The following is a 23,989-nucleotide window of genomic DNA, read 5'->3' as shown; positions in this document are numbered from 1 at the left end:
GAAAAAGAAAAATAAATAAGTAAATAAATAAATAAGCAGCTTTAAAAAAAATAAATGAGCACATACAAATTAAAAGAAAAGGAAAGATTACTTTAAGAAGTAGGAATATTTACCTCAATTTGCAGAAAAATGGCTAGTTATCTTGACAATATTAACTGAGTCCTGAAAAATAAAAAGACACGTACTGTGTAAAAAAACAACCCCTCTGAAGTAGTCAGGCAGTAATTTTATGCATCCAGTTATTTATGTACTTGAACTTTAAGAAAAATGTCATCTGAAATCAAATAGGCACCAATATCTCAGTGATTCAGCTAGATTACATTTAAATTCCCTTCAAATTCAGATTATTTCCTAATTAATGACATTCTTGTTTTCTTCACTATGTAAAAGTTAATCTCAATGATCTGTGCATTGATTATTCTGGTTCTGCCAATGACTTGTTGTATGATCTTGGGCAAAGAGTTTATACACATAGGGCCTCAGTTCCTTCATCTGCAAAATACTAATATCTACTCCTACATGTGTTGTCACACCTGAAAAACTAACCACAAGTACATAGAACAATGATTGACACTCATAGAATGCCCAGTGAATGTTAACAATATTAACATCTACCAATTGTAACCAGTTTTTCATACCATACGACCCATTCTTCTTCCTTGCCACACATTATTCTTGGTGAATCTGTTTCATTAACTTATACTAAGCAAAGTAAATTAATTTCAAGATTAGCTTACATAAAGTATAACTGGAAATGTACAGTTGTCTCACTATTCTTTATACTTATATTCTTTTCTTTAATATAAATAAAAAACTAAGAATTCACGAGAAAAGGGGCACCTGGCTGGCTCAGTGGGTAGGGCATGTGACTCTTGATCTTGGGGTCATGAGTTCAAGTCCCATGTTGGGCATAGAGTTCACTTTAAAAATAAAAGAATTCCTAGGGCGCCTGGGTGACTCAGTCGTTAAGCGTCTGCCTTCGGCTCAGGTCATGATCCCAGGATCCTGGGATCGAGCCCCACATTGGGCACCCTGCTCGGCGGGAAGCCTGCTTCTCCCTCTCCCACTCCCTCTGCTTGTGTTCCCTCTTCTGCTGTGTCTCTCTCTGTCAAATAAATAAATAAAATTTAAAAAATAAATAAATAAAAATAAGAGAATTCCTGAGGAAAGAACAATAGTGGCTTTCACAGATTCTCAATTTCCTTCTCCCCAAGTTAAAAAGCAATTTTTAAATTCACTTTTTCAGGTAATATTTTTTTTCTGTGTGAATCAAAACAATAACAATAAAAAGTATAATTGACCCATGAATAACATGGGTTTGAACTGCCAAAGTCCAATTATATGTGGATTTTAAAAATAAATATAGTACAGTACTGTAAATATATTTCCTCTTATGCTTTTCTTAACAACATTCTTTTCTCTAGACTACTTTATTGTAAGAATATAATATATAACACATATAACATATAAAATATGTGCTCATTGATTTTCTATGTTATCAATAAGGCTTCTGGTCAATGGTAGGCAACTAGTAGTTAAGTTCTGGGGGAGTCAGGAGTTTTGACTGTGCAGAGGGTTGGCACCCCTAACCCCCACGTTGTTCAGGGGTCAACTAACTGTACTTACATAGCATTTATCCTCTGCCAGGTACTTCCCCCAGCATAAAATTTAATCCTCAACCCTATAAGAAAGGTATTTTACTATTCTCATTTTACAGATGAGGAAGCTGTGGCAAGAAAGATTACATGACCTGCTCAAGAACATTCAGCTACGAAGTGGTAGAGCTTGGATAAGAGTCTAGGAATTCTGGGGAATGTGGGTGGCTCAGGTTGTTAAACGTCCACCTTTGATTTTTGGCTCAGGTCATGATCTCGGGGCTGTGGAATTGAGCCCCCACATCAGGTTCCCTGCTCTGTGGGGTGTCTTCTTAAGATTCTCTCTCTCCTTGTCTCTCTGCCCTCCTCCCGCTCATGTTTGTTCTCTCTCTCAAATAAATAAATAAATCTAAAAAAAAAGACTCTAGAAAGTCTGAGTCTGTGCTCACAAGTTTGTAGGACTGTAAAACAACAGCAGCAACAAATATAGACATAAAATAAAAGCTCTGTTCCTTTGGATTTTTCTTTATGTATCTTCTCAAAATAATGATTTCTCATTGTCATTGTGAAGCTGAATGACAATATCCCAATTCAATCACTTATCTGCAATTGAAATTTAAGTAAATTAAGTAAGTTAAGTAAATTTTCAGTTGCAGCAAAGTGAGCAAAATTAGCTCTTAGTCCAAAAAAAGCACATTGTATTATACTTAAAAATAAAGCTCTAGAGGGTGGGACATCGGTAAGATGGCAAAATAGGAAGCCCCAGCCCTTTGTCCCCCACAGAGACAGCAACTTAACAATATACAGATCAAATTGCTTCTGTCAGACCTCCAGAAAACTAAGAGGCTGCAGCACCTAGGCTAATACAAAGCCAAGAGAGCCACACTGAAGTGCGTAGGAAAGTTTGTTGCATTTTGCCTGCCCTAGCTTCTTCCTCACCCACCCCACCCACCCCACAGCATGGTGCAATCGGGAGAAAATTCCCAATGCCTACTCCTTCCTTCAGGAAGGAAAGAGAAGATTGGAACATATGTCTAAAGATTTTATAGGGCTTGTTGAGGGAATATTCTGTTTCACTTGACTAAGTGCTGATGTGAACTAGTGGCATAGCTGCTTCCCAGATTGGAAGCCACTGAGAAGAAAGGCGAGCATCAGGTTGTCGCAGCATTACGGAGACTGCAATACCTCAGGAAAATACCAGCAAGAGAAAGAGATTACAGGCTCATGAAAAGAAATAGGAACAAGATTTCTTTTTTTTTTTTTTTAAGATTTTATTTGAGAGAGAGAAAAAGAGAGAGAGAGAACGAGCACAAGCAGGGGGAGGAGCAGAGGGAGAGGGAGAAACAGGCCTCCCGCGGAGCAGGGAGCCCGATGCAGGACTCCATCCCAGGACCCTGAGATCATGACCTGAGCCAAAGGTGGACGCCCAACCGAGCCACCCGGGCACCCCAGAACTAGACTTCTTAACTGGGCAATCACATGCACAAACTCAAAGAAGACATATCTCCAGAGAAATTTTGAGAGGTCCCAGAATCTCCAGCTGGGCTGATTGGTCATGGTCTTCCCTTACACAAAGGCAGTCTATAAAGACTGGGAGAGGTGACTGTTTTTCAAATGCCAAAATCTCAACAAAAGATCACAAGGTATACAAAGAAATAGGGAAACATGATCCAATCCAAAGACCAAAATAAATCTCCAGAAATTGATCCTAAATAACCAGAGATTAATGCTATACCTGACAAAGAATTCAAAATAACTATCTTAAAGATGCTTAATAAGGTAAACGAGAACAGACAACCAACAAAATCAGGAAAATGATGCATAAACAAAATGAGAATATCGATAAAAAGATAGAAACTATAAGAAAGAACCCAAATAGAAATTCTTAAACTGAAAAATACAATAACTGAATTGAAAAATTCACTAGAGAGGTTTAACAGCAGACTTCATAAAAGCAGAAGGAAGAATCTGTGAACTTGAAGATACTGAAATTATTGAGTGAAAAGAGCAAAAAGAAAAAAAAATGAAGAAAATTAAAGATAGCCTAAGAGTGGCACCAATAAGCAGACTAATATATACATTATTGGAGACCTGGAAGGAAAAGAGAGAGAGAGAAAGGGTCAGAAAGTTTTTCTCAAGAAAAAATAACCAGAAATTTCTCTAGTTGAGGAAAAAAATGAACATGCAAATTAAAGAAGTTCAAACAATTTCGACTAAGAAAAACCCAAGGATACTTATACTGAGGAACATTATAATAAAACTGCCCAAAGTCCACAGTAGGAGGATCCTAGGCTCACCTCATCCCTCGAACACAACTAGATAACTATCAGATCATTTGGAATACTCAAGAAATCAACATGAGGACTGACAGAACAAACTGTACAACTAGAAGAAGAAAGGGGGTCCACATCAAGGAAGGTAGGAAGTGCAGAGATGTGATTTAGGGAAGAGACAGATTGCAGATGTTGTGGAGGGATGGGAGCTGTGGTTGAGGAGAAAGCAAGAGAGTGGAGTGCACAGGGATATGCACAAGGAGAATACTTCCCTAAAGTTATTGACTGGGAAAACAAGAAGGGATGATGATTTTCGTGAGTTTTTGCAACTCGCAGGGCTCAAAAACTAGAGTTTAAAGGTTGGCGGTCTTGGCTGGACTAGAGCCCCGAGGGCACTGCCCTACTCCTGGAGAGAAGGCAGGCAGGTAACCCAGGGGACAGACTGCATGATCTGAGGAACGCCTGGGGCACATGAGTGGGAGATTGTTCTCTCTCCTTGGAGCACATCTGTGAGAAGTGGTATTCACAGAGAAGCCTCTCTGGGGACAAAACAGCTGGTGGGTGCCATTTTCCTCCCCTGCCTCTCAGCATAAACATGGAACCACCTTCAGTAAACAGCACAGCACTGACACAGGCTGCCTAACCTGCTTACACTGGGTCCCACTCCCTTGTGCTCTACTGGTACTGCTGGTCAAGTGTACCTCAGTCCCAGCACAGCGGGCCCTTTCCCCAGATGACCAGCAGAAATCCCCTGACCAGGGCACCTGGGTGGCTCAATTGGTTAAGCGACTGCCTTTGGCTCAGGTTATGATCCTGGAGTCCCTGGATCGAGTCCCACATCAAGCTCCCTGCTCGGCAGGGAATCTGCTTCTCCCTCTGACCTTCCCCCTTCTCATGTGCTCTCTCTCATTCTCTCTCTCTCAAATAAATAAATAAAATCTTAAAAAAAAATCATTAAAAAAAAAAAAAAGAAATCCCCTGACCACACCACGTCTCCCAACCCGAAAGTCTGGCAAGGATTTGGTTCTAGTGGAAGTAGCATCAGGTCTCATTTAACAAGCACACCAGAGGAAACTTAGTTAAAACTCACCACATTCTGGCTAAGGACCAAACACTGCTCACTGCAGGCAAGGAGAGCCTCTGAAGATGACTGACCTGAAGGATAGAGCAGTCAAAACACAACAGCAGAGTGCACACAGCACACACCAGAGACACTCCTGGAAGTGCCAGGCCCTGGACACTATATGACCTCTTCTTCATAAAGTCATTACTTTCAGGAGCAGGAAACATAATGGGCTTTTGTAACAGAGATGAAGACAGAGACTTTAGACAAAATGCCAAGACAAAGTAATTCCTCCCAAATGAAAGAACAAGAGAAAGTCATGTCCAGAGATCTAATCAAAACAGATATAAGTAATATGCCTGATGGAGAATTTAAAGCAACAATCATAAGGATACTCGCTGGGCCTGAGAAAAGAATGGAAGACTTCAGGGAGGTCCTTACTGCAGAGATAAAAGAGATAAAAACAATTAGTCATAAATGAAAAATACAATAACTGAGATTCAAAAAAGACTGGACGCAATGAGCACCAGGATGGAAGAAGCAGAGGAATGAATTAGTGGTATAGAAGATAGAATAATGGAAAATAATGAAACTCAACCAAAGAAAGAATTATGGAACACAAAAATAGATTTAGGGAACTCAGTGACTCCATCAAACACAAAAACATTCATATGATAGGAGTCCCAGAAGAAAAAGAAAAAAGGGGGCAGAAAATTTATTTGAGGAAATCATAGCTGAAAACTTCCCTAATCTGGGGAAGGAAAAAGACATACAGATCCATTCTCAGGCACAGAGAACTCCCATCAAAATCAACAAAAGCAGGCCAAGACATATTGTAATTAAATTTGCAAAATATAGTAATAAAGAAAAATCCTAAAAGAAGCAGGACAAGAGAAGTCCCTAACTTACAAGGGAAGACCCCTAAGGCTATTTGTAGATCTCTCCACAGAAACTTGGCAAGCCAGAAGAGAGTGGCATGATATATTCAAAGTGCTGAATGGGAAAAATCTGCAGCCCAGAATTCTCTATCCAGCAAGGCTATCATTCAGAATAGAAGGAGAGATAAAGAGTTTCTCAGACAAAAACTAAAGGAGTTCATGACCACTAAACCAGACCTGCAAGAAATATTAAAGGTGACTCTTTCAGTGGAAAAGAAAGACCAAAAGTTGACAAAGATGAGAAAGGAACAGAGAAAATATCCAGGAACAACAACAAAACAGGTAATAAAATGGCACTAAATACACATATGTCAATAATTACTCTGAATGTAAATGGACTAAACACTCGAATCAAAAGTTATAGGGTGTCAGAATGGATAAAAAATAAGACCCATCTATATGCTTGCAAGACACTCAATTTAGACCCAGTTTGAAAGTGAGAGGATGGAGAAATATTTATCATGCAAATGGAAGTCAAAAGAAGGCCAGAGTAGCAATACTTATATCAGACAAACTAGATTTTAAGCCAAAGACTGTAACAAGAGACAAGAAGGGACTGTATATAACAAATGGGACTATCCAACAAGAAGATCTAACAATCGTAAATATTATGCCCCCAATTAGGGAGCACCCAAATACATAAAACAATTAATAAAAAACATAAAGGAACTAATTGATAATAATACAATAATAGTAGGGGACTTTAACACCCCACTTACATTAATGGACAAATCATTTAAGCAGAAAATCAACAAGGAAATAATGCATGACATTGCATGACACACTGGACCAGATGAACTTAACAGATATATTCAGAACATTCCATCCTAAAGCAGCAGCACACACATTCTTTTTAAGTCCACAGGGAACATTCTCCAGAACAGATTACATACTAGGTCACAAATCAGGCCTCAACAAGTACAAAAAGACTGAGATCATACCATGCGTATTTTCTGACAACAATGCAATGGAACTTGAAGTCAACCACAAGAAAAAATTTGGAAAGACCACAAATACATGGAGATTAAACAATGTGCTACTAAACAATGAATGGGTCAACCAGGAAATCAAAGAAGAAATTTAAAAAAATACATGGAAACAAATGAAAATGAAATCACAATGGTACAAAACCTTTGGGATGCAACAAAAGTGGTCCTAAGAGGGAGTATATAGCAATACAGGCCTACTTCAAGAAGCAAGAAAAATCTCAAATAAACAACCTAACCTTACACCTAAATGAGTTAGAAAAAGAACAACAAACAAAGCCTAAAGCCAGCAGAAGAAGGGAAATAATAAAGATTAGAGCAGAAATAAATGTTATAGAAACAACAACAACAACAACAACAACAAAATCCCAGTAGAACAGATCAATGAAATCAGGAGCTGGTTCTTTGAAAAAAATAATAAAATTGATAAGCCCATAGCCAGACTTATCAAAAAGAAAAGAGAAAGGATCCAAATAAATAAAACCACAAATGAGAGAGGAGAAATAACAGCCAACACCACAGAAATACAAATGATTGTGAGAGAATATTAAGAAAAATTATATACCAATAAATTGGACAACCTGGAAGAAATGGATAAATTCCTAGAAACATATGAACTACCAAAACTGAAACAGGAAGAAATAGAAAACTTGAACAGATTGATAATCAGCAAAGAAATTGAATTAGTAATCAAAAATCTCCCAACAAACAGAAGTCCAAGGCCAGATGGCTTCACAGGGGAATTCTGCCAAATATTTAAAGAAGAGTTAATACCTATTCTTCTCAAACTATTCCAGAAAATAAAAGAGGAAGGAAAACGTCCAAATTCATTCTATGAGCCTGCATTACCTTGATACCAAAACCAGATAAAGACTCCACTAAAAAAGAGAACTACAGGCCATTATCCCCGATGAAAATAGATGCAAAAATTCTCAATAAAATACTAGAAAATTAAATCCAATAGTACATTAAAAGAATCATTCACCACAATCAAATGGGATTTATTCCTGGGCTGCAAGGGTGGTTCAATATTCCCAAAACAATCCACCTATAACACCACATTAATAAAAGAAAGGATAAGAAACACATGATCCTTTCAATAAATGCAGAAAAAGCATTTGACAAAGTACAACATCAATCCATGATAAAAACCTTCAACAAAGTAGGGTTAGAGGGAACATACCTCAACATAATAAAGGTCATATATGAAAAACCCACATCTAACATCATCCTTAATGGGGAAAAACTGAGAGCTTTTCCTCTACAGTCAGGAACCAAGACAAGGATGTACATTCTCACTTTAATTCTACATAGTACTGGAAGTCCTAGCCACAGCAATCAGACAACACAAAGAAATAAAAGGCATCCAAACTGGCAAGGAAGAAGTCAAACTTTCACTTTCGCGGATGACATGATACTCTATGTAGAAAACCCAAAAGACTCCACCAAAAAATTACTAGAACTGATACATGAATTCAGTAAAGTCACAGGATACAAAATCAATGTACGGAAGTCTGTTGCAGTCCCATACACCAAAAATGAAGGAGCAGAGAGAGAAAACAAGGAATCAATCCCATTTATGATTACACCAAAAACCGTAAGATAAGGAATAAACCCAACCAAAGAGATGAAAGATCTGTACTCCAAAAACTATAAAACCCTGATGAAAGAAATTGAAGATGACACAAAGAAATGGAAAAACATTCCATGCTCATGGATTGGAAGAACAAATATTGTTAACATGTCCATACCACCCAAAGCAGTCTACACATTTAATGCCAACAGTATTTTTCACAGAGCTACAACAAAAAATCCTAAAATTTATATTTAACCACAAAAGACCCCAAATATCCAAAGCAATCTTGAAAAAGAAAAGCAAAGCTGGAGGAATCACAATGCTGGACTTCAAGTTATATTATAAAGCTGTAGTGATCATGAGAGTATGGTACTGGCACAAAAACAGACACATAGATCAATAGAACAGAATAGAAAATCCAGAAATGTAACCACAACTATATGGTCAACTAATTGACAAAGTAGGAAAGAATATCCCATGGGAAAAAGACAGTCTTTTCAATAAGTGGTATGGATAAAACTGGACAACAACATACAAAAGAATGAAACTGGACCACTTTCTTACAACATACACAAAAATAAAATAAAATGAAAATGGATGAAACACCTAAATGTGAGACTTGAAACCATTAAAATCCTAGAGGAGAAAACATCAGTAACCTCTTTGACATTGACCATACCAACTTCTTATTAGAGATGTCTCCTGAGGCAAGGGAAACAAAAGCGAAAAAAAAAAAAAGCAACTATTGGGACTTCATCAAAATAAAAAGCTTCTCTACAGAAAGGAAACAATCAACAAAACTAAAAGGCAACCTACAGAATGGGGGAAGATATCTGCAAATGACATATTTGATAAAGGGTTAGTATCCAAAATATATAAAGAACTTATAAAGCTCAACACCCAAAAATCAAATAATGCAATTAAAAAATGGGCAGAAGACATGAGTAGACATTTTTCCAAAGAAGACATACAGACGGCCAACGGACACATGAAAAGATGCTCAACATCACTCATCATCAGGGAAACACAAATCGAAACCACAATGAGATATCATCTCACATCTGTCAGAACGGCTGAAATTAACAAGTCAGGAAACGACAGATGTTGGCGGGGATGCGGAGAAAGGGGAACCCTCCTACACTGTTGTGGGGGGGAATGCAAGCTGGTGCAGCCACTCTGGAAAACAGTACGGAGTTTCCTCAAAAAGTTAAAAATAGAACTACTCTACAACCCAGCAATTGCACTACTGGGTATTTACCTAAAGGATAAAAAAAATACTGCCTTAAAGGGATACATGCACCCCAATGTTTATAGCAGCATAATCAATGATAGCCAAATTATGGAAAGAGCCCAAATGTCTATCAACTGATGAATTTTTTTTCTTTCACTATGAAAATGCTTTAATGGTGGCGTCTGTATAGCATGTGACGTCAGGACAGGAAGGAGAGCAAGTGCACACAGAGAGCAGGTTGTGAGCGAATAAAGAGTTCACACAGCTTCCACGTGCTTTACCAGGTAACAGCTCTAGGCCACCCTCCTCAGCCTCCTCCTCAAACTCGCCCTCCTCCTTGGCTGTGGTGTCCTGGTACTGCTGGTACTTGGACACCAGGTCGTTCATGCTGCTCTCGGCCTTGGTGGACTCTATCTTGTCCATGCTGTCGCCCGTGTACCAGGCAGGAAGCCCTTGTGCCTGAACATGGCGGTGAACTGCTCTGAGATGCACTTGAACAGCTTCTGGATGCCCGTGCTGTTGCCGATGAAGGTGGCAGACATTTTTAGTCCCTGGGATGGGATGTCACATAAAAAAGAAAGAATGAAATCTTACCATTTGCAACAACGTGGATAGAGCTAGAAAGTATTATGCTAAGCGACGTAAGTCAGTCAGAGAAACACAAATACCTCTCATATGTGGAATTTAAGAAACAAAACAAAGGAACATAGAGGGGGAAGAAAGAAAGGAAAACCAAGAAACAGACTATTAATCCTAGAGGACAATGATGGTTACCAGAGGGTAGGGAGGCAGGGGGATGGGTTAAATAGGTGATGGGGATAAAGGAGTGCACTTGTGATGAGCACTGGGTGCTGTATGGAAGTGCTGAATCACTATATTATATAACTGAAACTAATATTACACTGTGTGTTAACTAACTGGAATTTAATAAAGACTTGGAAGAAAAAAAAAAGTAAGGATCACTGATTGTCTTCTGTTAGATTCCTCTACAGTGTTAGCAGTATTATATGTTATGCTTTTTATTTTTTTAATAAATATTATTAAAACTGTCAAAAGTCACAAGAGAGAATCCTGAAATTAGCAAGAGAAAAATGATTTGTCACATGTAAGGGAGCTTCTTTAAGATTAACAATGGAGTGGGGGGGCGCCTGGGTGGCTCAGTCGGTTAGGTGTCTGACTCTTGATTTCAGCTCAGGTCATGATGTCAAGGTTGTGAGATTGAGCCCTGTGTTGGGCTGTGCACTCAGCGGGGAGTCTGATTGAGATTCTCTTTCTCTCACCCTCCCTCTGCCCCTCCCTCCCCCCCCTCCCCGCTTTCTTTCTCTCTCTTTCTCAAATAAATAAATAAATCTTAAAAAAAAAAAAAGATTGTTGAAGTGGATCAAAAAGCAAGACCCAACTATATGTTGTCTGCAAGAAACCCACTTTATTTATTTATTTAAAGATTTTATTTATTTATTTGAGAGAGAGAGAAAGCACGAGCAGGGAGAGGGGCAGAGGGAGAAGCAGGCTCCCCGCTGAGCAGGGATCCCGATGTGGGACTCGATCCCAGGACCCTGGGATCATGACCTGAGCCGAAGGCAGATGCTTAACCGACTGAGCCACCCAGGCGCCCCGAGAAACCCACTTTAAATGTAAAGACACATATAGATTAAAAGGAAAGGGATGACCATATGATTTCAGTCATATCTGGAATTTTTTTTTAAAGATTTTATTTATTTATTTGACAGAGAGAGACACAGCGAGGGAGGGAACACAAGCAGGGGGAGTGGGAGAGGGAGAAGCAGGCTTCCCGCCGAGCAGGGAGCCCAATGCAGGGCTCGATCCCAGGACCTCAGGACCTTGACCTGAGCTGAAGGCAGACACTCAATGACTGAGCTACCCAGGCACCCCATATGTGGAATTTAAGAAACAACACAGATAGGAGAAAAGAGAAAGAGAGAGAGGCAAACCGTAAAACAGATTCTTAACTACAGAGAACAAACTGAGCGTTCCTGGAGGGGAGGTGGGCGGGTGGATGGACTAAATGCGTGATGGTTATTAAAGAGGGCACTTGTTGTGATGAGCACTGGGTATTATATGTAAGTGATGAATCACTAAATTCTATTCCTGAAACTAATATGTTTCTATATGTTAACTAACATATATGTTAACTAACTAAATTTAAATAAAAACTTGAAACAAAAAAAAAAGGAGGAAAGGTAAGGAGAAAAATATGCTATGCTAACACTAATCAAAAGATAGCAGGAGTAACAATATTGATTTCAGACAGAGTAGACTTCAGAGCAAGCTAAGTTATCAGGCATAAAGAAGACCATTACATAATGATAAAGAGATCCATACTTAAACAAGACATACATAAATATCCTTAACACGTACATGCCTACCAATAAAGTATCAAAATAAGTGAGACAAAAACAGATAGAAGCACAAAGAGAAACAGATAAATCCACTATTATTGTTGGAGATTCTAGCACCCCTCCATCAGAAGTGAACAGATTTATTTCTCACAGTTCTGGAAGATGTGAAGTCCAACATCAAGGTGCCAACAGATTTGATTCTTGGTAAGAGCCATTTTCTTGGCTTGCAGATGGCAGCTTTCCCAGCTGCCTTCTTGGCTGCCTTCTGGCTGTATCCTCATATGCAGAAAGGTCTGATTCTCTGTTTCTTCTTATAGGGCACCAATCTCATCATGAGGCTCCAAACTCATGATCTCATCTAAACCTAATTACCTCCCCAAAACCCCACCTCCTAACGCTACTACACTGGCAATTAGAACTTTAACATATGAATTTGGGTGGGATAATTCAATCCATAACGGAAGTCTCAACGTTGTCAGGCTGTCTGTTCTTCCCAACTTGATCCATAGATTCAATGCAGTCCCAACCAAAGTCCCAGAAAATTACTTTGTGAAAATTGACAAAGTGATTATAAAGTTTATAAGGAGAAGCAAAAAAATGAATAGCTACCTCAATATTGAAAGAGAAGAACAAAGGACTGACACTTCAAGACTTACTATGAAGCTGTAGTATCTAGATGGTATAATATTGGTGAAAGAATAGACAAATAGATCGGTGGAACAGAATGGAGAGCCCAGAGATGGACTCGCATAAATATAGGTAACTAATCTTTGACTAAGGAGCAAAGGTAATGCAACGGACAAAAAACAGTCTTTTCAAGAATTGGAGCTGAAAAACTGGATATCTGCATGCAAATAAAAGAATCTAGACAGGCCTCACACCCTTCACAGAAACTAACTATGATCCAATATGGATCATAGAACTAAATGTCAAATTCAGAACTATCAAACTCCTGGAAGGTAACATAGAAAATCTAGATGATCTTTAGTATGGCAGTGACTTTTCAAATACAACAGCAAAAACACAATCCATGAAAGAAACAATTGACTTCACTAGCATTAAAAAACTTCTGCTCTTTGTAACACAATGTCAAGAGAATGAGAAAAGGAGGGACAGACTGGGAAAAGATATTTGCAAAAGGCATATCTGATCAAGTACTATTATCCAAAATAAACAAAGAACTCTTAATACTCAATAATAGGAAACAAAAAACTTGATTTTAAAAAATAGTCTAAAGACCTGAATAGAAACCTCACCAAAGAAGATAAACAGATGTCAGGTAAGTATATGAAAAGATGTTCAACATTATACCTCATTAGGGAATTACGATTAAAACAACAGTAAGGGGCGCCTGGATGGCTCAGTCAGTCAAGCGTCTGACTCTTGATTTCAGTTCAGGTCATGATCTCAGGGTTGTGAGATTGAGCCCAGCGTCGGGCTCAGCACTGTTACAAAACTAAATATACTCTTACCATATGATACAGCAATCATGCTCCTTGGTATTGAAATTTTATGTCCACACAAAAACCTGCACACAGATATTTATAGCAACTTTATACATAATTGCCAAAAGTTAGAAGCAACCAAGATTGTCCTTCAGTAGGTGAATAGATAAACTGTGGTGTATCCAGACAATGGAATATTATTCAATGCTGAAAAGAAATGAGCTATCAAGCCTTTAAAAGATACGGAAGAAACTTAAGTACGTAACACTAAATGTAAGAGGCCAGTTTAAAAGGCTACAAACTATATGATTCCATGTATATGACATTCTGGAAAAGGCCAAAGCACGGAGTCAGTGAAAAGATTGGTGGTAATGAAGAGCTGGTAGGGAGAGTGGGATGAATAGACAGAGAACAGAGAATATCTAGGGCAGTGAAACTATTCTGTATGATACCATATTGGTGGATACATGTCATTATACACTTGTCAAAACTCAGACTGTGCAACACCAATAATAAACCCTAATGTAAACTATGGACTCTGGATGATAATCTATCAATGCAGGTTTATCAATCATAACAAATGTATCATGGTAGTGCAGGATGTCAAAGCAGAGGCAGTTAGCCTGTGTGGGGACAGGAGTATATGGGAATGCTCTGTACTTTCCACTCCATTTTGCTATGAACCTAAAAATGCTCTAAAAAATAAAGTTTAAAAAAAAATAAAAGCATAACCTAAGAAAAAACATAAAAACCTAACCCCCTTGCAAACAAATAAAAAAAAATGACAAAGCATGTCACCGCAAAAAAATCAATGAAACACAAAGGAAGGCAGTAAAAGAGGGATAGCTTCAGACATAAAGAAAACAATTGACAAAATGGCAATATGAAGTCTTTGCCTATCAGTAACTATTTAAATGTGAAAGAATTGAACCCCAATCAAATGACATATATTGGCAGAATGGATAAAAAATTACACACTGTCTATAAGAGACTCACTTTAGATCTAAGGACACATAGGCTGAAAGTGAAAGAGTGGAAAAAAGATATTCCATGCGGTGGGGGATCTGCTTCTCCCTCGCCCTCTGCCTGCTGCCCCCCCTGCTCATGCTCTCTCTCTCTCTCTGTAATAAATATTTATTTGACAGAGAGGAGGAGGGGAATAGGGAGAAGCAGGCTCCCCATGGAGCAGGGATCCTGACATGGGGCTCAATCCCAGGACTCTGGAATCGTGACCTGAGCAGAAGGCAGATGCCTAACTGACTGAGCCACCCTGGTGCCCCAAGATATAACAATTATATATATATATATATATATATATATATATATATATATATATATATATCTCCACCTAACATCAGAGCTCTTAAATATAAGAAGCAAACATTGACAGAATTGAAAGGAGTAACAGACAGCAACACAAAAATAGTAGGAGTTTCCAATATCTCACTTTTAATAATGGATGCAAAAGCCAGGCAGAAGAGAAATAGCAAAACAGAGGACTTGAATGACACTATAAACCAAGTGCAACGAACAGTTATATACTGGATATACACAATCCATCCAACAACAACAGAATACACCTTCTCAAGTGCACATGGAATATTCTCCAGAACAGACTACGTGTTAGGACACAAAAGAAGTCTTAAAAAATTTAAGAAGACTGAAATTGTACAAAGTATGTTTTCTGAATACAAGAGAATAAAAGTAGAAATCAATAGCCCAAGGAAAATGGGAAAATTTACAAAGATTTGGAAATTTAACAATACAGTATTTTTTTTTTTTAGAGAGAAAGTGAGGGAGTGTGTGAGCAGGGGGGAGGGGCAGAGGGAGAGAGAATCTTAAGCAGGCTCCACACCCAGCATGGAGCCCAATGCAGGGCCCAATCTCACATGACCCTGAGATCATGACCTGAGCTGAAATCAACAGTCGGATACTTAACCAACTAAGCCACCCAGGTACCCAACACACTCTTAAACAACCAATGGGTCAAAGAAGAAATCACACGGAAAATTAGAAAATATATAACAGATCTAAAATATGTTTAGTGTTTTCTACTAGGGGTTACAATTTACATCTTTCAGTTATCATAATCTACTGCCAAATAGAATTTCACATAAAGTAAAGAAACTTACAATTTACCTACATTTCTTTCTTCTCAGTCTTTCCACTATTGCAGTTATTCACTGTACATGTAAATATGTAATAAACACCAAAATTTATTAGTACTATGTTTTCTTTAAAGAGTAAAAAATAGTTACTCCCATATTTACCATTGCCTGTGCTCTTCATTCCTTTAACATCCAGATTTCTATCTGGTTTCACTTCCCTCTGCCTGAAGGACTTTCACCTATATTGATGTGTTGGTCAAAGGGTGATGAATTCTTTCAACATTTATATGTCTCCAACTGCCTTTATTTTACCTTAATTGTGAAAGATATTCTTACCAAGTAAAGTATTCTAGGTTGGCTGTTCTTTAATTTCATTACTTTAAGGATATCACTTTACTATTTTCTGGTTTGCATTATTTTCAATGAGATGCTTTTGTACTAAATGTCATTTCTCTTTGCTTTTAAGATTTTTTTTCTCTTTATTAACAGTTTTAAGCAATTTGGTTACAAAGTCTTATAAATTGCATCAAGTTTCTTGTTCTTGGGGCTCATTGAGCTACATGGATCTTGTGGGTGTATACTTTTCATCAAATATGGAAAATTTTTGGTCATTATTCTTTAAATAGTCTTTCTACTTCCACTCACCCATTCCACATTCTCTCCCTCTGGGACTCTAATCACACATATATTAGGTTGCTTGATGTTGTCCCATAGCTCACTGAACTATGTTCATTTTCATATCCAATCTTTCTTCTCTCTGTTTTTCATCTTGGATCGGTTTTGCTGCTTTGTCTTTAAATTCACTAATCTTTTCTTCTGTGGTATCTGATCTGCTGCTAATCCCATTCTTTTTAAATTTTTTTATTTTCCGCATTTAGAAGTTTATGTGGGTTATATCTTCTATATAGCTTTTCGCCATGCTTCTTTAACACATGGAGAATATTTATAATAACTGTGCTTTTTAAATTTTTTTAAAGATTTTATTTATTTATTTGACAGAGAGAGACACAGCGAGAGCAGGAACACAAGCAGGGGGAGTTGGAGGAGGGAAGCAGGCTTCCCGCGGAGCAGGGAGCCCGATGCAGGGCTCGATCCCAGGACCCTGGGATCATGACCTGAGCTGAAGGCAGACGCTTAACACCTGAGCCACCCAGGCACCCCAATAACTGTGTTTTTAAACATATATATATTTTTTTTTAATAATCCAAGCTGCTTTTTTTTTTTTTTAAGATTTTATTTATTTGCGAGAGAGAGAATGAGAGACAGAGAGCATGAGAGGGAGGAGGGTCAGAGGGAGAAGCAGACTCCCCGCTGAGCAGGGAGCCCGACGCGGGACTCGATCCTGGGACTCCAGGATCATGACCTGAGCCGAAGGCAGTCGCTTAACCAACTGAGCCACCCAGGCGCCCTAAACATATTTTTAAAAAAATAGGGCCTGAACTCACGACCCTGATATCAAGACCTGAGCTAAGATCAAGAGTCAGACACTTAACCAACTGAGATACCCAGGTGCCCCTATAATAACTGTCTTAATGTCCTTGTCTCCCAATTTTATCATATGTTCCATAGGTGGGTCTGCTTCTATTGATTGATTTTTCCTCTTACTATGGCTTGTATTTCCCTGTTTCTTTTTATTCTATAATTTTGTTTATATACCAGACTGTGAATTTTACATCGTTAGGTGCTGGATTTTTTTTTTTTTTTTAATTCCTATAAATATCTTGTGAGCTTTGCCCTGGGATGCAATCAAGTAACTTGAAAACTGATTCTGTCAAGGCTTACTTTTACACTTTGGGAGGTAGAACGAAAACAGCCTTTACTCTAAAGCTAATTTGGCCCTTTTCCTGAATTAATGTCTAATAATGTCTATTTAATGTCTAATAATTATGAGGTTTTCATTCTATTTAATGTCTAATAATTATGAGGTTTTCATTCTATTTAATGTCTAATAATCATGAGGTTTTCCTTCTGGCTGGTGGGAACAATAACCATTCCCAGCCCTGTTTGATCTCTGAGGATCATTCTGCCTCTTCCCTTCTGGTGGTCCTTTCGCTAGCCTCAGGTAGTTTCCTCACAGGTATGTACTGATCAAAACTCAACTGGAGACCTGAGGGGAATGCTCTGCAGTTCCCTGTGGCTCCCTTTCTATACAGTTCTTTCCTCTCCAGTATTCCACCATGCAAATTCTAACCACCTTCACCTCAATTCTGTCATTTCCAACTCTGTTTCCTCAACTTAGGCTCTGCTTGGGTTTCCCCATCTTTGAGCTATAGTCTGGAAACTATAGACAGTAAGCTGGGACAATGGTAGTGCTCACCTCATTTGTTTTCCTTTTCCTAGGGGGAACACTGTCCTCAGCTTTCTGTTATCCAATGTCAGTGAACCAATGTCTCATATGCTTTGTCCAATTTCTTATTTAAGGAAAGATGGTAAATCCAATTCCTGTTCCATTAAAGTTGGAAGAAATAACCACTTGATGGTTTTGGTTCTATTAAATGACTTTACTTATAGTCTGAGATCTAGTAATAAGAGAAACAGGCCGAATAATGAGAGTAAAACACTCAGTCAAATATCCACTGTGTATCAGTGACATTTTGTATTATGTGCTACAAAGAAGCATTCCCCCCCTTTAAGATTTTTTAAAAGACTATTCTCCTCAGTTTGGGTTTTTTTTCTCTCCCAATTTTTGATTTTGAAAAATGTGAAGGCTTTGGAGAATTTGAAAAAATTGAACAATGAAAATCCATAGCTCTTCATCTAGATTGACAAATTAATATTTTACTATGTATGCTTTATCTCTATATATTTTTCAATCGATTGAAAGTAAGTTTCACACCTAAATATTTATCCTTCATCTTCCAAGGAAAGGATATTCTCTTACATAACCACAATAGCATTATTCTACCTAAGAAATTTAATAGTGATACAAGAATATTAGCTAATACATAGCCCATATTCAAATTTCTTTAATTATCCTTTTCTCTTTCCAGAATAACAATCCAATCAAGAATTACTCACTGCATTTGGTAATTGTGTGTCATTAATCTCTTTTTATCTGAAACAATCCCCCCTGCTATCTTTTTATAATGTTGACATTTTTGAGGAGCTCAGGCCTGCTTTCTTGTTTAATTTAGATTTTTTAAAAATTGTGATAGTGTTAGTAAATTTTATGACAATTTGGGAAAGAGAAACTCCTCATTATTTTAGAATTATATTCATCCTGTCACTTTGAAGACTATGCTAAATTTTGAATATGAATAAATCTCATTTTAAGAACTAATATACTTGAAAATTGCTTAATGACTCAAGTGTGCTATTACAGAACTTAGAAGTAGAAAATATCTAATACTGCATTCCTCCCTGGCAAAGGGAAAGGCAATTGAGACATGTTAGTTTTGTTTTGTCATTTTTGTTTTATAGTACTAGGGTTAAAAATGTGGCCCAACTTTTTCACAAGCACTATTCTTGTCTGATTGTTATAGAAAGTCAGATCGTTCATGTATTCAGCAGCTGAACTTATTGTATACTCCCCCCAAGTGAAATGGAATAGGAAAATGCTTGCTGTTTTAGAACCCCAGAATATGCATGAGAGAAACAAATGCATATTTTCCCCGATGAACACGACTTCACTTTACTTCCGGATATTTCAAAACTACCATCTGGTTGTCCACCCTGTTTTTCCACCAGATGGCAATAATCCATAATGGGTGAGCAGGACGAATGGAATGTACACAAGGGCGTGAGCATTAAAGGCTATGAGCTTGCCATGTGGTAATGCAGGAAAAATGACGAGTCCCAGGAGAAGAGGATAAATAATGGGTTGCTAAATCTGGCATGCTAAAGGCTAACAACAGCCATCATAAAAGGAATCACATCATTTCATCTTTATTAGTGTAAAATTTAAGAATACAATGAGCTGTACCATTGTTACATTTTTGTTTGTTTTCAGAATCATATAGGAAAGACAAGCTAGTAGAGTGGAGAAGTTGTTGGTAGAGTTTATCAAATTCAGCACCAAAAAGACACTGTATATTCCTAACAGAAGTCACAAATTCAGGGATGCCTGGCTGGCTCTATCAGTAGAGCATGCGACTCTTGATCTTGGGATTGTGAGTTTGAGCCCCACATTGGGTATAGAGTTTACTTAAAAAAATAAATAAAAAATTAACTTCATTAAAAAAAGGTCACAAATTCAGAGTATTTTAAGAAGAGGACGGGAGAAAGGAATCTTTAGGAACTGCTCTTGAAACCTGGAGGCCATTTCTCTTCCCTTCCCCCATGACTTGAAGAGGAAGAGGAATCCTGCTGACATTTCTTTCTTTCTTTTTTTTTTTTTTTAACATTTCAGTGTTTCTTTCTTTTTTTTTTAAAGATTTTATTTATCCATTTGACAGGGAGAGAGAGAGAGCACAAGCAGGGGGAGTGGCAGAGGGAGAGGGAGAAGCAGGCTCCCCGCTGAGCAGGAAGCCCGATGTGAGGCTTGATCCCAGGACCCCGAGATCATGACCTGAGCGGAAGGGAGACGCTCAACTGACTGAGCCACCAGGCAACCAGTTGCTGACATTTATTCACTGGTCTTTCAAAATCTGTTTAATGGAGCATACCTATTTGTTTTTGATTTTAGGTGGTATCATAAAAATCCAACCTAATGCTACACTATCTCATGCAAATAATCCCCAGTGTGCTCTAGTGCAAAATTCCTGTACAGCTCTATACCTTGGCAGGTTACATGGGAAAGGATTTTCCGTCACTGGGTATCTGTCATTTTCACCTCTGTGTATTTTTTTTTTCTAAGTACTCACTATTCCTGTGATAAAAGCCAGGCTGTTCTTTTTGAAGACTAAATAGTACTAACTTTTATCATTGTTTTTACCATTTTCCTTTCTTCCGTTTTGAAAAATAATACGGTCACCCAAATTTTAAAAAGAAGCTCCAGCTTACGAGATAAAGGTTAGAATTTTAAATAGAGTTCAAAAGAAACTGGAAAGAATCTAAATGAAGCTGTTTATTAGAGCATAATCATACAAAACTTCTAAGGAAACTGCTAGGAACATTTTTTTCTTGTTGTTTTGGTAAATAGATCAATTATCTAATGTAGGTAAAGTACAAGGGAAAAGAAAAAGACAACAGTGAGAAGAGATGTAATCCAGGGAATTCAGTTTTTCGTTTAGACAATGTTTTTATAAAGGGAGCTATAATAAAAAATATTAAGCTTTTATCCTTTTTTAAATACGTTTTGTCTTCATTATTAAGTGATCAATAGAAAAATATTGAAATGCAGAAAAGAGTTACCAATCTGAAGACAACTGCTATTAACATTTTAGTGTATTCTCTTCCATAGTTTTTGTCTAGAAATAAGTTTCCTTTTATCTTTTGAACACATTTGTTTGTTTTCATGATTGTTTCATGCTTTTTATGAACTGATTTCTTACATTGCATGGTAAAATATGTACTTTCCTATGTGATTAGAAACACTTACTAATTTCAATTGCTTCATAATATTTTGGTAAGGATGAGCCATACTTTAATTAACCTATTATTGGACATTTATTTAGCTTCTCCTTTTTGGTTTAACAAATGGCACAGTGATGAACACGTTGGTGTACACAAAATACTGTCCACGTTTAGACTTTCTTAGAATGGCTTCCCAAGAGTGAAATCACTAGTTCACAAGCATAAAATATTTTAATGCTTTAATTTTGATTTCGATCGCTGCCAATTTTCTTTTTAATAGAGCTAAGTCGGTTTACACTGCTAATAGCAATGTGCAAAATGCAGCTTTCATGTTGATGCCAGTGCTGAGTAGTCTCATAAAAAACAAGCAATTGAACAGTTTGCTAAATGGCCTCTTACTAGTGCTTTAATTTGCATATCCTTGATTACTAGTGAGATGGAACCTAGTCCCACTGTTTGTTAAACAGTTGAATTTCCTCTTTTATGAATTGTTTACTTATGCCCTTTGTCTGTTCATCTCTTGGGGTCTTTGTAATCCCCATTTACAAAGAGAACTAACAAGCCCCGTCCAGAGAAAGGCCTTCTGTATGCCACGCTGTGAATTCCTCCCCTTTCAAGTCTTGTCAGAGGCGGCACTGGAACAGCAACGTGAGGGGAAACCAGGAAGGGCAGGAAAGATCAGTGGTATATTTCCCTCTGCTGTACAAATGAAATAAAAGATCATGTTGCCGTGGGGAAACGGCTCTGTTCCTTTACTTAACCCAGGGCTCAACTTGAAAACTGCATTCTACTAAGTTTTGACCACTTTTCAATGTCATATTCTGTATTATATAACACCAGAAATACACATCAGTATGAGTCACTGTGGGGCCATGGTGGTTCCACAAATGTTGCCATTCCAGGGTCATCTTTTTTTTTTAAAGATTTTTATTTATTTATTTGACAGAGAGAGAGACAGCAAGAGAGGGAACACAAGCAGGGGGAGTTGGAGAAGGAGAAGCAGGCTTCCCGCGGAGCAGGGAGCCGATGCGGGGCTCGATCCCAGGACCCTGGGATCATGACCTGAGCTGAAGGCAGACGCTTAACGACTGAGCCACCCAGGCGCCCCCAGGGTCATCTTTTAAACTGATTTAATTAGATATAATTTAATTTAATTTAATTTAACGTGGAGTCTCATCCTTGATTCTCTAGCCACTTCCTGAGAGCTAGATGTATGTATAGTTTTTCCATGTATAATTTTTCTTATATGGATACAATTGGAGCAAATACAGAAAGGGGCATAAATGTGGAGTCCTGGCTCTGAAGTGATGCTGAACTATTCTCTGCACAGGTGACTATCCAGACCCAGGCTCAGAGAACCTTCCTCCTACAGGCAGTAACGGGGCTCTCTCTAATGCTGATAGGGACTCGAAACTCCCTCAATTCCCAATCTGAAATATGCAGGTAATCATAGTTCCTCCTCTTATCCAACGGATATTTTAAAGATTACATTATAAGAGAAAAATCTTTGAGGTTGAAAGGACTAACATTAAGTATTATTACATTGTAGTAAATGCTATTTTTAAACATAAGTCAAGACTCAAAAATGATCTCCTTTGTCAAATATCCTGAGGTCAATAAAGAGAATTAAAGACTGTAGAATCATCAGAGCTAACTCTCTTGTTTGACAGAAGAAACTGAGGCTCTGAGAGGTCTCATCCAAGATGATGACACTTGTTATAGGGTGACGCTGCTAATGCATGCTAGTCCTGAGTTCCCTCAAGACATCTGTCTACTGCCTCCCTCCCCTCATCAGTGGGTAGAAACTTACTAAGCACCACTGAGCAAAAAACTCAATTTTATTTCCTGATCATCTTTAACAGGAACTGTTTCCAGCTCCCTCTTTATTCTGAGAGTTAAATTTCTGTTCACAGTAAAAATAATTATTTCAGGGGTGCCTGGCTGGCTCAGTCGGTAGAGCATGCAACTCTGGATCTCAGGGTTGTGAGTACCTGCCCCACGTTGGGTGTAGAGCCTACTTAAAAAAAAATAATTACTTCAAATAGGCTAAAATATGTATGTAAAGTTTTCTGACAAAAGAATGTGAGTTTATGTAAACATAAAATATTATATGTCTAAAAGCTTAAGAAATAAGCATCAAAGAGCAGGTTTTAATCAAACCGAAGCATCTTTTTAAACGTACACTTGCAATGCAACACCATCCTCTATCAGCTGGGGCAGAGCTGCAAACACAGGACAAAGGTCACCGAAATGAAGTGGAACCAGTTGGACAGAGAGCCTGCAATCTGGTTTCAAGTGTTTGATTAATATCAGAAGAAACAAATTTGTTACACTAAGGAAGAGGGTTCTGGAATCTTTGTGATTCATGAGTATATGCCCCTCTTTTCAGAGATAAGTGAATGTGTGAACTCTCTGTGGCATTAATGTGGATTGCGATAAGGAAATTGAACATCAATACATCAGAGAATCCTCTTCCTCAAAGATGGGGAAAACAGACAGCAAGTTGATTTATTTGCGGGAAGCTAAGGTGAATCATATTAGCAGATACTTTCAAATGATCAAGAATTCAAACATGTAATCATAAGCGGTGCCTGTGAAGCCACACACTTAGATGGAGAGGGGAGACACACTGTCAAATCAAGAGAGAGGATCTCTTTTTTGCCCCCAATTTCTTAAGCTATTGAAGAACTTTTACTTTCTTTTATATATTTTCCCCAACCCAAGTAGGATTTAATAGATATTTAGATATACAAGAATCTCTCCTCTTTCATCCTGTGCGTACATATAAACACACACACGTGAAATGGTATGAATTAATCAAACAGAAAAAAAGACCAGTAAGAAAGTTCTACGTGGGGCGCCTGGGTGGCTCAGTTGGTTAAGCGACTGCCTTCGGCTCAGGTCATGATCCTGGAGTCTCTGGATCGAGTCCCGCATCGGGCTCCCTGCTCAGCGGGGAG

At 38.0% G+C, this 23,989-nt stretch overlaps 1 protein-coding gene across 4 annotated transcripts in view; it reads right to left on the bottom strand.

Annotated features, from left to right (window-relative positions):
• Positions 1 to 23,989, bottom strand: part of LOC115941208 (tubulin beta chain-like) — a 36,859-nt gene that overhangs the window by 3,803 nt on the left and 9,067 nt on the right. For 3 of the 4 annotated variants that reach the window (XR_014145526.1, XR_014145525.1, XR_014145524.1), the window contains one exon: positions 9,944 to 10,213. Coding sequence is in view for 1 of the 4 variants with exons in the window: in XM_081820831.1 (XP_081676957.1) it covers positions 1,627 to 1,681; positions 9,944 to 10,085 (197 nt within the window). In the remaining 3 variants the exon portion in view is untranslated. Of the gene's footprint in view, positions 1 to 1,626; positions 1,682 to 9,943; positions 10,214 to 23,989 lie in introns of all 4 variants that reach the window. The other variant, XM_081820831.1, reaches the window with a different exon arrangement.

This window comes from Leptonychotes weddellii, chromosome 5 (assembly GCF_054177405.1).
Source record: "Leptonychotes weddellii isolate Sample4059 chromosome 5, ASM5417740v2, whole genome shotgun sequence".
Taxonomy (NCBI): domain Eukaryota; kingdom Metazoa; phylum Chordata; class Mammalia; order Carnivora; family Phocidae; genus Leptonychotes; species Leptonychotes weddellii.
The sequence above is the reverse complement of the archived record's forward strand: the minus strand, read 5'-3'. Positions and strand labels throughout refer to the sequence as shown.